Source organism: Acanthaster planci, linkage group LG21 (genome assembly GCF_054643075.1).
Source record: "Acanthaster planci isolate LZ-2023a linkage group LG21, COTS_SCS, whole genome shotgun sequence".
Taxonomy (NCBI): Eukaryota; Metazoa; Echinodermata; class Asteroidea; order Valvatida; family Acanthasteridae; genus Acanthaster; species Acanthaster planci.
The window spans coordinates 8,059,867-8,074,052 of NC_141797.1; the positions used below are offsets into that span (position 1 = coordinate 8,059,867).

A 14,186-nucleotide genomic window follows, 5' to 3' on the forward strand; every position below is an offset into this window, starting at 1 on the left:
CAGAGTCACATTGGTTTCTGGTGCCGGCGGATAACAATCACTCCCCTGTAGCAAAGTCAATCCACACCAAAAAACAAATGTGATCAGACGGGGAAAAGCAGATGTAGCGTGGTTGTGACCAGTCATATCGTTTCCGCTTTCCATGATGATCCAGTGGCTTTTAGTTTCAGTATAGCAAGGTGTTTGTTAGGTCTAACTGTCTATCTGTCCCTGTCAGTCCGTGCACTGTGTGAAATGAAGTGGAATGAAAACCCGTGGGAAAAGAGGTTGGACGCACGCACATTATTATTGCGAAACATATGAAGTACTGCAGAAATGTTTAAGGTATACAAACGCAAACTGCAAAAACTTGATGTACCCTAAAGTGTGGTTGCAATGAATTTGATGTTAGATGCAATTTGCTTCTGCAACTTGCCACCTTCTCTCTGCCTTGCGCGGAAGCCGCACTCTCTCATCGATTGAAAACAGCCATGAGGAGTGTTTATTTTTGCTGGTAGCAATGTGACCATAACGCGTGCATCTCATAGTCGTTTCTGAACCAGCGAAGTGCAGTTTCAAACAAACGAACCTTCGTTGGTGCGCCTTCTCTTGGTCCAGCTCGGGGATCATTGAATTGAACGTGCTGGTAAGTGGCGGAAAAATCCCAAACATTGAAGTTACCAATGCTTTTCTGGACAACTGAGGGCGCTGTTGCTGTGCCGTCACTCTGGAAGACATGGATAACTGCAAGTTTTTTCAGTTCAAACTGTGAACATGGAATTTATTCACCTGAGCTGAAAACATATCTGAAAAAGGGTTGATCACTTGCCTGTTGGTATATGAAGAAGAAAACTGTACTCCAGAAAAAAAGTTGTTTAAAATATAAATTTTTGGTGTACAAGCCGGACGGGTGTAAGGCTCCCGTCTCTGAGATATCACAGTTTGCTCATGCATATGAAAATACATTAGCATAAAAACGAAAACGGCAATAAACTAACCATTGAAATAGTAAATCAGAAAGTGAATCTTAAGATAATTGAGATATAATGGCACATTCAAAAGTTTGTATTTAATTAAAAAAAACAAATGTAGCAATCCATTAAGGATCAGCAAAGAGAAGCTGTCCATTTGGATTCGTTAGAGTAGATTCTCGTGAAAAAAATTATAATCGAATCGGCACAAGTCTCGACTCAAAACTCGAGCTAGACCGTGACACGTCATTAATATAAGAGCACTGTTCATGCGACAATTGATCAGCTCCCTTGTTTTTTTGTGTACCTTGTTTCCTCTCAAAATACTCTCGGTTTTGGATGTGACGTATCTAGATTGCTGCATGTATATAGTTTATTCAATTACTAAAATCAATTGACGTCAGTCATTGGGGTTTTATGAAAGGCAACTATTTGGCCTGCTTTTCATGGCGTTAACACCTGCTCTTTTCCACCCTTTCTGGAATAATTATGAGCGACGACGATTTCCGAAAGGATGGTACCCTCGCTGCTGACAAACATGACCACGGTGTCGGCTTACAGGGTACCCGACTTATCTTGCAGAGTTGACAGCTGGGATTAGAAGCGACCATTCTTTCTTTCTCTTTGTTTACTTAAACAGAAACTCACAAAACCGAAACTTTTAGGCTAATCAGGCGTCGGTTTAGGACAACTGCTGGAAGTGCGGAAAACATCAATGCAGTAATCAAAAGATGATCGACACCGACAATGCCAAAAAGCCCCCCCCCGAAAAAAAACCCAAAAACTATTGAACAAGGTGCTCTGACGGCTTTCAGTTTAATTATCAGCAATAAGTTGTTTGTGTTGCATTGTCGATCAGTGTAAACCGAAACAGAAAGGGGTAATTTGGAAGCCAGTACATTATTCCAAAAACTGTGACGTAGGCCTACTGCGTGAACCAATGATATTGACAGAGGCGCATTGCGCAAACTACATACCACTAAGCAAGCTTGAAAGGTGCCTCTGGGCGGTATGTTCAGCGGATGTTTATAGACGGGTGACAAGAGGCTATAAAATATCTGTCACTCTGGGGAGTCCACGCCAAGTAATCTACACAGAACACGGTATGCATTTATTTTTATTTATTTTCCAACTCTGCCCAAGATAGGCTATACCACTGGTCGGTGAATGCGGCCGCTGGACACTGACGGCCCTGAGCAGAAGCACCCATTCATCGGCTGAAAAGAGTCATGTGGTCGGGAGTGCTCATAGGATTATTGGTAGCGTTGCAACAGCCACGCTTGCGTTTCATAGTCGTTCGTGAGCAGCGATGCACGGTTTTGGAAGAGTCTCCATTGCTAAGAAAATCGCGCCCTCTCTTGGTGAAGCTCGGAGCCCAATGCAGAGCTATTTTAAAAGAGTGCTGCGACATGACTGTCTCAACTGTTGGAACTAAAATGGTGGATTATGCGTCAGTGCATATGGACAGTAGGCACACAATAGCTGCATGTTGTACTACATAGGCCTACATAACATACAGCCATTTGGTTTCAGAGTCTGAAGTTGACAACACTTTCTCTGTATACAGCTATGCACTTATAAGAGCGCCCTCTATATCACAGAAATAATAATTGCCTTCCTGTTTTGAAGAAACATTTTTAATCTTTTTGGAGCATTATCTCGAAAAAACGTAATTTACATGTGTGCGTGCATACACGTATTTTCATTTATTATCTACGAACCAGCAGGCCACCTCTGCAGGCTCTGCTTTACACTGACATCCGCTCTCCATCACCTGTTTTAATTCTCTATTTATCATTGATCGTGAGTACACGGCATTTGTAATTCAAAGCCGCTATCTGACTCATGATTTTCTTGATCATATTTCACTGTAGCAGCGAATCCTGGGACCTATACCAGTTTTTATTCAGTTTTCCCACACGAAAAGCAACTTTTCTAAAACAAATATTCAGCTAAATTAATTTCCCACGGTGGAAGATCGATGAGGAAATTTCAGGATGACTGCATTTAGATACATTAATCCTTATAATCATATAGAAATCCAAACCGCCCTGGAAGTATAAAAACGAAGCTACGAAAGTGTTTCCCTAGGCTTTTGAACTTATCTCGAATCTTGAACTTATCTCGAATCTAATGCTGAGAGATTAAGTAGATAGGCCTATAACAGTGCGATTGAGTAAATTTCCTTGCTCGTAATTTTCTTGGTGCGATTGAATAGTTTGTAGAGCGTAGAACGGCAAAAGCGTGCGCTGATAATTATGCCAATCGAATGCCAAAAGGTTAATTTTATGCTGAGACTGCAGACAATTCAGATTTATGGAATCCGGAATATAAGTTTTTCAGTCGTCAATTGACGATATGGGCAATTTGGCCAGCGACAATTTTCAACCTCTGGTCGGCTTTGCTTGGTACATATTTTATGCATAATTAGTTAGTGGTCAAAGTCAACCCCTTGGTTGAAACTTTGTTGCTGATCGTACTAGTTCCATCTTGTCGGACCATGGGTGCATCCGAATCTTGTGTATAGGTCCATCCTCCGCATGAGCCCCGAGCTGGACCAAAAAAGGGCGCTATTTTCCTAGCAACCCAGTCTCCTGTAGTCGGAACTGCACTTTTATGGTTCTCAGACGACTATGAAAATATGCACGCATTACTGTCGCCTCGGTACCAGCAAATTTAAAATGAACACGCCCGACCAACAGGGCTCTTTTCCACCGGAGAGGGGATGCTTCTGCTCAAGGTGGATAGACCAAGCCGTCGATCTGGACGCCTGTTTTGGACATGGCCTATGTTGTGCAAGTGGAGTAAATGGAGCACGGCTGCACGTGGCACCTTCATGTCTTCCCACGACGGCATCCGAAAGTTGCGGCTGCTGCTTGAGATAACGCGTGCGCCTATGTGGAATCCACCGCCTGGCGGCTGCCGTCACTTCCCATAGATCCGAGTGTCGCTCCATATTATATTGCTTTCTTATTTGTTTTGCAGACCCTGGCTATAAGGGCTGCTACTGGGACGAGGCAGAAATGAGAGACAGCGCCTTTGGGCGTTTTGTCGTCAGAAACAACACCATGACGGTGGAAAAATGCTTGCAGATCTGCAAGCGGAGGAACGACAGCCTTGCCGGGCTCAGGCAACGCGACCAGTGCCACTGCGGTAACCGTATCAACGACAGGAGACGATCGCAATCTGACCGACAAAAATGTGCTTTCAACTGCGCCGGGAATGAGAGGCAATTCTGCGGGGGACATTATCCGCACGAAAACAAGACGAGAATGTCTGTTTACAACGGTTAGTTAATAGGTCCAGCCCAATTTCATGGCGCTGCTTAAACCCCTAGGGTGAACGATATGTAAAAATCACTGAAATCGGAGAATTTGGGGACTGTAAAGGCTAACAGCAGAAAATTCGTACGTGCCCGTAGCAAAAAGCTGTAGGCTACTTATCATTAGGCCTAAAACGCTATTTCATGGCGGTGGTTTGCAAGGTTGTGCTTAAGGTTGATATGTTTAAGGTTAGAGATTTCCAATATTTTGTCACCATCTTAAATACATTTTTCCTCCAAGGTACGTGTGCGTTCTGCCGTGCGAGGTACTGCTTACTGTCTTCATGAAATACGCGGAGCCTCTTTCAGCGTAAAATTGTGTGCTATCATTAACCACATTTTAGAGCCCCGATTCTCAAATGATCAACGTTAAAGGATTGATGCTTCGGTTTCTGACAGGAAATACATGTATATACAGAATTGTTTACACTTTGATCACAGTCTCTTCCAGTGAATGTCCGCATCCGGCAATCCCAGCACACGGCTCGGTGATGGAAACCGGGGATTTCTGGTTCGGGTCAGAGGTCACCTTCCGGTGTGACGTCGGTTTTGAGCTCCACGGCAACCGCTCGGTGCAATGCATCCAGAACAAATTTGGCAATGTCATTTGGTCTCAGGCGATTCCAGGATGCCTCGAAGTCACGAGCCAGCAAAACGGTAACTGAGTAATTCTACATTCTCAGCAACTAAAACACCTTCAGCCAATCAGAATCGTGCTATTTATGGAGACAGGGTGTTTCTAAAAAGATGAAACCGATATTACTTATTCTGTTTCTTGAATGTGACTAATTTTTATATTCTCTTTCTTAAGACATCAAGAAATCCACATTTCCATCACTCATGACTGAGCGGCAAGTGAACTATGGGCCGTGTTATAAATGACTTTGCACTCAGATGTGTCACGGGTTTGAACAGCCTGCAGCATTAAGTACACAGCCCAAATCATTTATCCAAAGACGACTACAGTTTTGGGATTATTGTTTCCACGGCCTAGCCCCAGTGTTCTTCAACATGCCCCCTAGCTCCGTTCTTTCCAAAGCAAACTTCTGCCCTTGTTCTCATCGCTTTTAAATGGGCATCACCATTTGGGACATTCAGCAAACACTGCGCATAATTCTGACAAAAAAACTATCTCTGGACAGTCTGAATTCAAAACAGCTATTTTGGTGCAAAGCCGTTTCTGATTGGGTCCATTCAGTCATTTGTGACGGAAATTTGGATTTTTTAGTGTCACAAGAAATTAGAGGACATCATAATAAGGCAGATGATGGTTACCATTTACCAAAATAATCAGTCAAATTAAAAAAAAAATTCATCTCCGTTTCCCTTCAGACATGCACTCTGTGTGAAACCAGTCTCTGTAACGTCAGAAAGCACCTTGCAGTCGATACGGATCGCCCTCTAGCCCTTTTCAAAACAGATTTGTCAACTTCTACATACACACCTGCCTCCTTGTTTAAGTTATTCATTTTTCAGTCAAAGGTGTTTACATCCCCAGTCATAAAAACACGATAGTCACTCGTTTGAAATCTTTGGTTTCGCTTTTTTCTTTTAAGGGCACCTAGATTCACCTGGAGACGAAGACTATGAGACTCCAGAAGTTAGCAAAGGTAGAAATCGCTAAAAAAAAAAGAGAACGTTCAGTAGCCTTCAACTTCTTCACACAATTAAACAGTGAGACAGTTTTGTACGATTCCACGAAAAATCAACTATGATTGACCTCTCCATTCTAAATCAAGATCTTTTTACTTTAATGATTATAAGTCTAAAGGCGCCTGTTGATATGTGCGTTAATACTTACGCCAAGCGTTACGTATCCGTCAAAATTGCTCCCGGGGTGATTTTGATGGCCGAGCGCAACGCCCACGCGTGTTATATTAATGGGTAGATTTTTGTGTCAGTGAAAGTTGAGCGCATGAAGCAACGTCTATTATACGCAACGCGTCCCCTAAACTAATAAGGAGCTTTAACAGTTCATTGTCGCTTCCAGCTCCCGCCGACGATTTGGCCTAGAATGTAGGACTACATGCATGGGACGCGTAGCTATGCCATTTTGTCTGAGGATTCAGTATGGATTTTAAAACTTTGTACATAACTCAACTCCCATGTCCCGTTAGGACAACTTTCGACTATGTACGTTTTTTGGGGGTGCGTTGCGTGCACGAAGCGTTCATGCATTTCACTTTCATAGACACAAAAATCGACTCCAGTAACATAACACAGGACTTAGTGTGTGGCGTTTGGTCGTCAAAATCGCCGCGAGAGCGACGGATACCTAACGCTTGGCACAAGTGTTGACTCGCTTGAAGAAAGGCACCTCGAGGAAGTACTAGGGCTCAAGTTAATTTCCTTACATGTATATTACTGAGATTATCCCTATTCACGAGCAAAACCTTGACGTCATTTAAGGGAGACGTTTGACCGTCATACACCCGATTCAGTATCAAAAGTTGGGGAAAATAAGCCTTCGCTGTGTGGTCAGTTGATTGTTTTTTGGCGCACGCGTGACATTTCGTCGAAAGTTTGCATGGTCAAGATCGCTGCCGTCTTATTTCCGGTTAATGCTTCATTTTATGAAATTGTGTGAATCTTGTCTTATACGCAGGAACAGTCGTCGGGCTGTCGGTCTCACTCTCGCTCTTTTTCATACTCGCTTGCGGCTTGTTTGGAGTCTTCGTTCTGAAACGGTAGGCCTAAAAACTAATGGTGCCAGTTTTATACACTGTTTCAATTAACCTAGCCTATCATTGTTTGAAAAATACACATTTCTGACAGGGGCCCAAGTGTGAGCTCAAGCGATATCATACGCAAATAAAATTTGTTTAACTTGAGTTTGGGGAACTGTAAATTTCGAGGCGTCCTTAGCATTATAAAATTTTGATTACGACAAACATTTTGATGAAATTTTACTCTGGGGAAAGTAAACTTTAATATTGAGTTTGCCCTTTATATTGACAGGGCTGGATAGCGTTCTCAACTTGTGAAAAAATTTGACTGGAACCATTGCCTCTACTTGTTAGTATAGATATGTTAGTATTCGACGTCAGCAAGCATGCATGTGACTTGTTCTTAAAAGCTCTTAGAAAACACGGTACATGTATATAGTATTTCTTATATCTGTTAAAGAGGAAATCAAATGCCAACTTTTTGAGACTTTTAAGCTAGCAAGAAAACTTTTGAAGTAAAACACCTCCCCTACTTGAAATAACATAGGAGAAAACTGCAAAGCGACGAGACAGTGGCCAGCAGTGGAGACATCGGTCAAGAGCCTGACCGCGTTGGAATGAAGAAAGACCAGTCCGGAATCAGTCAGGCGCACGCGAACAATACCTACGGCCTGACGACACGGCCATCTCCTTACGAAGTCGTGGAGCTTGCCGATGACGTAGAGGAAGCCCATCTTTCCACTGCTGCAGAAGGTGAATCTTACCCGCGGAAAGGAGATGGAGACGATCCGGTGCCCATTCGTGAACGGTCAGATTGTGCAGACGGCGACGACCTTCAAGAGGCTGGCGTCGGTGCCGGTTACCGGTCACGGCCATTGGCCGATTCAAGTCTTGATGTTGCAGATGAAGGAGGCTGGGTGGATAACATAATTTACGAAACTACCGATCATGAGGACAAGACGTGTGTTTAGTTGTGGTTAACCCTAAAAGAGCCGGGTTATTTTGGCCCATCTCACAGACCGAGTAGAATAAGGGGGCCCCCAAGAGCTTGGCTATACCTTGCTCGAATTTCGGAGACTTGGCATTAAGATACTCCTTTATATGACAATTGTGAAGTTGTTGGTATGGTGATTTGAAGTTCAAGGCTGACCGCAGGCCAGCCCACGTACATTGAGTACCGCAGTGGAAAAAGTATACTTTTTGGCTGACCCGTCTCGGAAAAATGAGCGCTGCGCAAGAACAGTATATCCGATTTTCACAAACTTGGTGTCAAAATGACCGCCAAGAGTTACTCTATAAACCGAAAAGCCCAACTCTTGAAAAATGCAGTGCGATGATATCAGGAAACAATATGGGGGGATTCCGTCCCGGCCCTTTTAAGGTTAAGCATAGGCGCGGCATTTGGCAGTCCGTAAATGAGCCCATTCGGAACCATCAGCCCATCACCTAACATATAGCGCGTCCGAGGTCATCCGGACACGCGTGCGAGGCCTGTCCTTATATTAGTGCAGCCCTACGCGGACAAGCGCTTGCTTTGTTCCCGAATGACCTTGCTTTTTGAAAAATCTAACTGGCTCGTCCATATACAGTACATGTAATTACAAACGCTGTAACCACAGACTTGAGTATCAACATCCATCGTTACTGTTTTAATAGGCCTTTTATATCTTCAGCAGATTTCAAGAATAAGCAAATTGGTTTTATCTGGGAATAAGAAAGTTGGTGAAAGTTTCATCGACATTAAGTATACATATCGATAGGAATCGGTTTCAAAAAACGTGTTCCCTTAAACCAATAGTGAAACTTAAATTAACATGCTCGTGGCTAACTATATGCAAATATTTTGATTTCTATTCTTTCAAACTACTGATGATTGTTTAGTCAACAATTTTCTTGTCAAAAGTCTCTGCGTTATGCAGGTTGGGCTGTCTGAACTGTTTAATTAAACAAAAACATGCATTTGCCTGACAAAACTCTTACTACACGGTTTGAGATAAATCATCAGGTCCGTTTCTGAAATGGAACTACTTGGCTGTAGTTTTCATGGCGTCAACAGCAGCCGTCATTCCACCCTTCGGAGACTGAACGACGACAATTCCGAAGTTGGCCTTCTTCATGTTGATGGTGCCATTCCGGCTGACAAGCGTGACTACGCCGTCGGCCGACGGAGTGCCCGCGACGCGGTACATGCGATCGCCGACGGTCAACCCGTTGGTTTGGAATGAGTCGAAGCGCCCGCTCGTGAACGCGCTAACAATGGCGTTCCACTGCATGGCGGACAGAGGTACCGCTCCCTGACCGCCGGACGCCAGCAACGTGCCGTCCTGCTTGTCGAGCACAGAGATGCGGTCGATAGCCGCCTTACCATCGGCCTTCGTCGCGCCCGACGTCAGGCGCTGAATGTAACCACCAGCCGTCTGTGTTGTAATAGATAAGAGAAAAGAAGTGCCAGTATTGATCAAAAGGACGTAATTTGGTTTTTAAAAAGGCGTGGGTTCTTTCGGCTCCCACTCTAGGCTCTACTGATCCATTATGCCCCGCCCACTGCGCACCTGAGTAGTAACACGTGTGCGCCCCTAATTGCTCAGTGCAACCACCATAATGAGAGTTTTCAGTATACGTCTCGAGCCCGTGTCCGTAATAAGGCCATGTCCGAACCGGGCTTCCTGAATTACGGCTAGGTCTACTGTCTACCCGTCTCTGCTTGTTTCCGATGACTCTGAATCCGATGTTCTTACCACAAGGCCATGGCACCCCACTCGACAATAAATGCACCAAAGCTTTACTTGATTCTGTCCTAGTAAGCCTTCACTCCCAACTCTTCTTTGCTCATATCTACCTTTAAGTACCTTACAAGGAAGCACTTCCGTGAGAATGTGGCTATATAAGGGCGATTCACAATAGTGCGCCACCAAGAGTTTGCAACACGCTGGCCAATCATAACGCGCAAAATTTGCCGACCATTTCCAAACGCGCATTGGGTCGACAAATTTCGCGCACTGTGATTGGCCAACGCGTTGCAAACTCTTGGAGGCGCACTATTGTGAAACGGCCGTATTATTGAATTGAAGTGGAATATGTGTGGACCACTTGAGAAGGATTTTTGAAGCCCAAGCTATTACTAATTGGTCTACCTACCTGCGCATTTTCGGCTTTTATTCCGGCGATGACGCGCCGAAGTAGGCTATCTAAGGAGTCAACTTCGGCGTTGCATGATACGAATGCGCTGGCTACCAGCGAGAAGAGAAAGACGCACTTCAATCCGTTCATGATGGAGCTGCAGGGAAAACAGTGGAAAGAAACGACCCAATACTGGATTTAGGAATGAGCGTTAGGGCTTATTTAGATCTGGAAAAGAGTTCTGTATCCGGCCACCATCCCTAACAGTCCCAAATCCTCCGATTTCAATATGATTTCTTATATACACCCTATGGGGCTGGGAGTTAAAATGATCAGATGATGATGAAACAGAATATTGGAAGGATAAAAATCTTTCTCTCATGACACATAGACTTGCTCCACGAGGTATGAGGTGGTGGCTGAACGTGGAACCCTTTCTTAGATCTACTTCCAGTGTCTCCGCTTGCAGAACTAAACGGAACATGCCGGTGCTCAGCAGGTGTCTGGCGCGGCGGTAAAACACATTAATTCGGCTCTCTACATCAGCGTGCGAGATGGCCGAAGAGCCTCGGTTATGCGACTTTATTTACCGGTACGTGAGGCTGCAGACTGAGTGGTAATTTATTCAAAATTGATCAGCGCAAAATTGTAGAAAAGATGTGACGTTTAAATAGAGGAATACTTCAATTTTTCAAAATACCTTGAAAATGTTCTCGACTCTCCATTAACAATTTGCACAACCAACCACGTCAGGATACTTCGGGGCATCAAACAAAACTACAGACAAACATTCGGAAAGAATGTTGCATCCTGCCTCCACCTTAGCTTTTTTCATCACATATCATTTCAATAAAGACCAATCATTGCAGAATTGCAGAAAAGACATGGATTTTGCCCTGACATTCAAATTTCATTAAAAATTGCTACACTTGTGCACACAACCACTGAAGTTAAAGATTGCAGCTGAAAGTTTGGACTCAGAAACAGTTTGCCCTACACCTTTGAAGATACTACGGCTGCTTTAAAACTATCGGATTTTGGGAATTCGCACAGGGGTCACTCTGTTAAGTTGGGGTCGAAAAATGTGACTTTTTTAGATCTCCTATTACAGGTGACCTATGTAACTTGACATAAAACTAACACTGAAATTGACTCCAGGCTATTTTTATTTGCAAAGCTGCCAATTTACATTATTTAATCACTCTTGGAAATCAAAGAATGTGTTCCGAGCTTCAAAATTAGGCCTTTATGCCACATGTGACAGGAACATGAAGAAAATTAGACCCCAGATTTGCTGAATTGGCCAGAACGCTGTACATTCATCAAATACCAAATGAAAATCTCCGAGCCGTTGTCTCACAGGTGAGAGCATGGGCTCAGAACGCGACTCAGGCAGTCTGGTATCTGCTGCCCTTTCAGCTGCCTTAGTGCCACGTTCTACGGAATACTGAAGAGTCCAGTGGCGTATCCAGCAGGGGAGGGGAACTTACCACCCCCAACGGATTTTTAATCAATTAATTTTTTTTACAAAGAATACTTCAAAGGAGAGTAGGAAAGATCGTAAACGGTATATTTATTTATCAAACATTTGCACCACAACCATAAGAAAAGCATGTACCAAACAGCAAATACGTAAGGATGTCGGGACCGTGAGCAAGGCTTTCAACTTTTCTTCCTCCCAACCTCATGTTGAAAGAGCCCGAAACCGCATTAACTTTTGCCCCCTGACACCAAAATGTAGATACACCGCTGGGATAGCCACCGTGATGACTACAAAATACACTATTAGAAACATCCCGTAGTGTGTGCATTGCTCGCAGAAGAAAAGATTTGATATTTTTTTACCTTTAGCGGGCAGAGACAGTTGCGGCACGATGTTGGCTAGTCAATCTGTTGCCATGAAGTGCCGACTCGCGTTAAGGTGTGCGGTGATACGCCCACCACTACAGACCCGCTCTCATTTTGCCTACAACTTGTATGGGCGGCCAAATTTTACAGAAATACCACCTGTTGACTGGTTTTCGATTTTACCTCAAATTTGTTCAAAAGTGACATTTGATCCATTAACTTTAAACCAGGTTAAATTTCCATTTAGCCTTTAGTAGTAGTTGTATTTTTATCTGGTGTTCTGATAGCTGTGCGGGATTTTTAAAAATTTTGGGAGTTATTCTTTTATCTTTGTACTGACGGCCAGCCATAGTTTTCGCAGCCACTTTAGGAATTCCTCCTGTTTTTTTCAGTTACGTAACAAAATCGGCTCTCGGTGGGATTTGTTGTTTTCTACAGCAAGCTCAACTGCAGAATTCTTTGAGTTGCCATAATGGGGAGAGTAAAAAAGGCCCATGAAGACGTCGACGCTATTCAATCCTTTCATCTCGCGGGTAACTGTGCTGGATAAGATTTCCCCTTCGAACTTAGATTATCGTTGTTTGTTCGGGAGAATTCCACAGAACCCACAAATCTGGAGAGGCGAGGGCTTTGTCAGATCATAGACACATTGCAACAACAATCAGCGTTTGTGTGGGTTGGACTAGCAGGGGAAAACTGTGGGAGATCATGTTTGTTAGGTACCTAGGAAAACGAAAATGACCAGGAAACTCCTGGGTCAAGGAACAAATAAAAATCGGCGTTCAACTGAACATTCTACGGAGCTCTGGAAGTGCCATCCGACTTGTTCAGATACCGAGATAATATTTTTTATTAAGTCGACTTATAAAGCGTATTTAGTCGATTTAACGAGATAAATGATGTAGTCAAGTCGACTTCCCAATTCCAGTCAGTCGACTTGGCGAGATATATCATGGCATCAAGTCTACTTTCGGAATTCCCTTTGTCAATTTGGCGAGATTATTTATGTAGTTACGTCGACTCCCTTATTTGATGAGATGACTTGGCGAGATAACTTATGTCATCAAGTCTGCTTTTGATGTCAACCCGGCGTGATAATTTATGTTGTCAAGTCGACTTTACAATTGTGGGAAGACGACTTGGCAAGGAAATTTATGTAGTCCATCCAACTTTCTAATTCTGGTAGGTCGACTTGAAAAGATAATCTATGTCAGTGAGTCGACTTCCTAATTGTCGCAAGTCGACTAGGCGAGGTAATTGATGTCATCAAGTCTGCTTTTAAAATTCATTGTGTGGACTTGGCGATATAAATTATGTTGTTAGTATACGTCATAAAGTCAACTTGGCGAGATAATCCATGTCATCAAGTGTACAACATACAGGCATGAACTGACTACTCACAAGTGAACGTGACCTGCAGCGTATTTTCTCGCCAAGTCGACTTGCTTGAATTTAGAAATCGACTTGACAGCAAAATATTGCGACGAGTCGACATAGTGAAATCTGAAAGTAGACTTGATGACATGAATTGTATCGCCAAGTCGACTAACTAGAATTAGGAAGTCAACTTAATAATATAAATTATTTCGCCAAGTCGATATAGGGAACTCTGGAAACAGGCTTGATATCATAAAATATCTCACGATGTCGACTTACTATACTTAGGAAGTCAACTTAAATACATCACTTATCTCGTTCAATCGACTAAATACGCTTTATAAGTCGACTTCCAAAGATAAATTTTATCAGTATCTGAACAAGTCGGATGGCACTCACAGAGCGCCGTAACATTCAGTTGACAAGACATCTACGTGTATAATCAGAGAGCTGAAGTGAATATACCCAGCAAGAAATGAGACCGAGGGGTTCCCCCCAACATGTCCAATCCCTATACACATTCCAGACTATTGTTACTTAACACATCCCCCCCAAGATGTCTGAAAGGAATTCCCCAGATTCCTGCGAGACAATGACCAGCACAAAGTGGGGGGGGGGTTCTCTCCGTCTCATACCTTGCTGCATATGGAAGTGAAAGGGGTTTGAAAGCAGCAAGAGACCCCGGTCAGACATTGTGAATAAAAATTTTTACGAGAGAGGCAGACGGGAAACAAGAACAAAGGATTTATGTGAAAACGTGAAAAGTCATAAAGGCTCAACGGGAACAAAAGAAAAACAATTAAAAAACCCCCAATACCCAAACAAATTAAACACGCGCGGTGTATTAGCGACCGAGGCGGGCGCAAGAGGCGAAGTTTTATATCACAACTTTGTGGTCGACTT

The 14,186-nt window shown here is 43.4% G+C and overlaps 2 protein-coding genes across 3 annotated transcripts; one reads left to right on the forward strand and one right to left on the reverse strand.

Moving 5' to 3' along the window:
* Positions 1-1,987: 1,987 nt before the first annotated feature.
* Positions 1,988-8,957, forward strand: LOC110983995 (uncharacterized). Its single transcript, XM_087131352.1, has 6 exons — positions 1,988-2,053; positions 3,936-4,238; positions 4,714-4,929; positions 5,829-5,882; positions 6,878-6,959; positions 7,486-8,957. The coding sequence occupies exons 2-6, from the start codon at positions 3,974-3,976 to the stop codon at positions 7,907-7,909; spliced, it is 1,041 nt and encodes a 346-aa protein (XP_086987478.1). The 5' UTR covers positions 1,988-2,053; positions 3,936-3,973; the 3' UTR covers positions 7,910-8,957.
* On the reverse strand, positions 8,560-12,044 carry LOC110983997 (uncharacterized). Of its 2 annotated transcripts, none has more exons than XM_087131354.1 (3): positions 11,904-12,044; positions 10,077-10,215; positions 8,560-9,355 (listed from the first exon to the last, which is right to left on the reverse strand). In XM_087131354.1, the coding sequence occupies exons 2-3, from the start codon at positions 10,206-10,208 to the stop codon at positions 8,963-8,965; spliced, it is 525 nt and encodes a 174-aa protein (XP_086987480.1). In that variant the 5' UTR covers positions 10,209-10,215; positions 11,904-12,044; the 3' UTR covers positions 8,560-8,962. The 2 variants fall into 2 exon arrangements, with proteins under 2 accessions (XP_086987480.1, XP_086987479.1); XM_087131353.1 differs by lacking the exon at positions 11,904-12,044 and adding an exon at positions 10,759-10,835.
* Positions 12,045-14,186: the final 2,142 nt, after the last annotated feature.

Bases quoted from the DNA above. Each gene is read 5' to 3' on its own strand.
- LOC110983995 (XM_087131352.1), top strand. From the start codon at position 3,974: ATGAGAGACAGCGCCTTTGGGCGTTTTGTCGTCAGAAACAACACCATG. The intron at 4,239-4,713 runs GTTAGTTAATAG...CTTTGATCACAG, and splicing joins GAGAATGTCTGTTTACAACG to TCTCTTCCAGTGAATGTCCG. The intron at 6,960-7,485 runs GTAGGCCTAAAA...GAAATAACATAG, and splicing joins GGAGTCTTCGTTCTGAAACG to GAGAAAACTGCAAAGCGACG.
- LOC110983997 (XM_087131353.1), bottom strand. From the start codon at position 10,826: ATGCCCCGAAGTATCCTGACGTGGTTGGTTGTGCAAATTGTTAATGGA. The intron at 10,216-10,758 runs GTATTTTGAAAA...TTTTCCCTGCAG, and splicing joins GAGTCGAGAACATTTTCAAG to CTCCATCATGAACGGATTGA. The intron at 9,356-10,076 runs GTAGGTAGACCA...ATTACAACACAG, and splicing joins TAAAAGCCGAAAATGCGCAG to ACGGCTGGTGGTTACATTCA.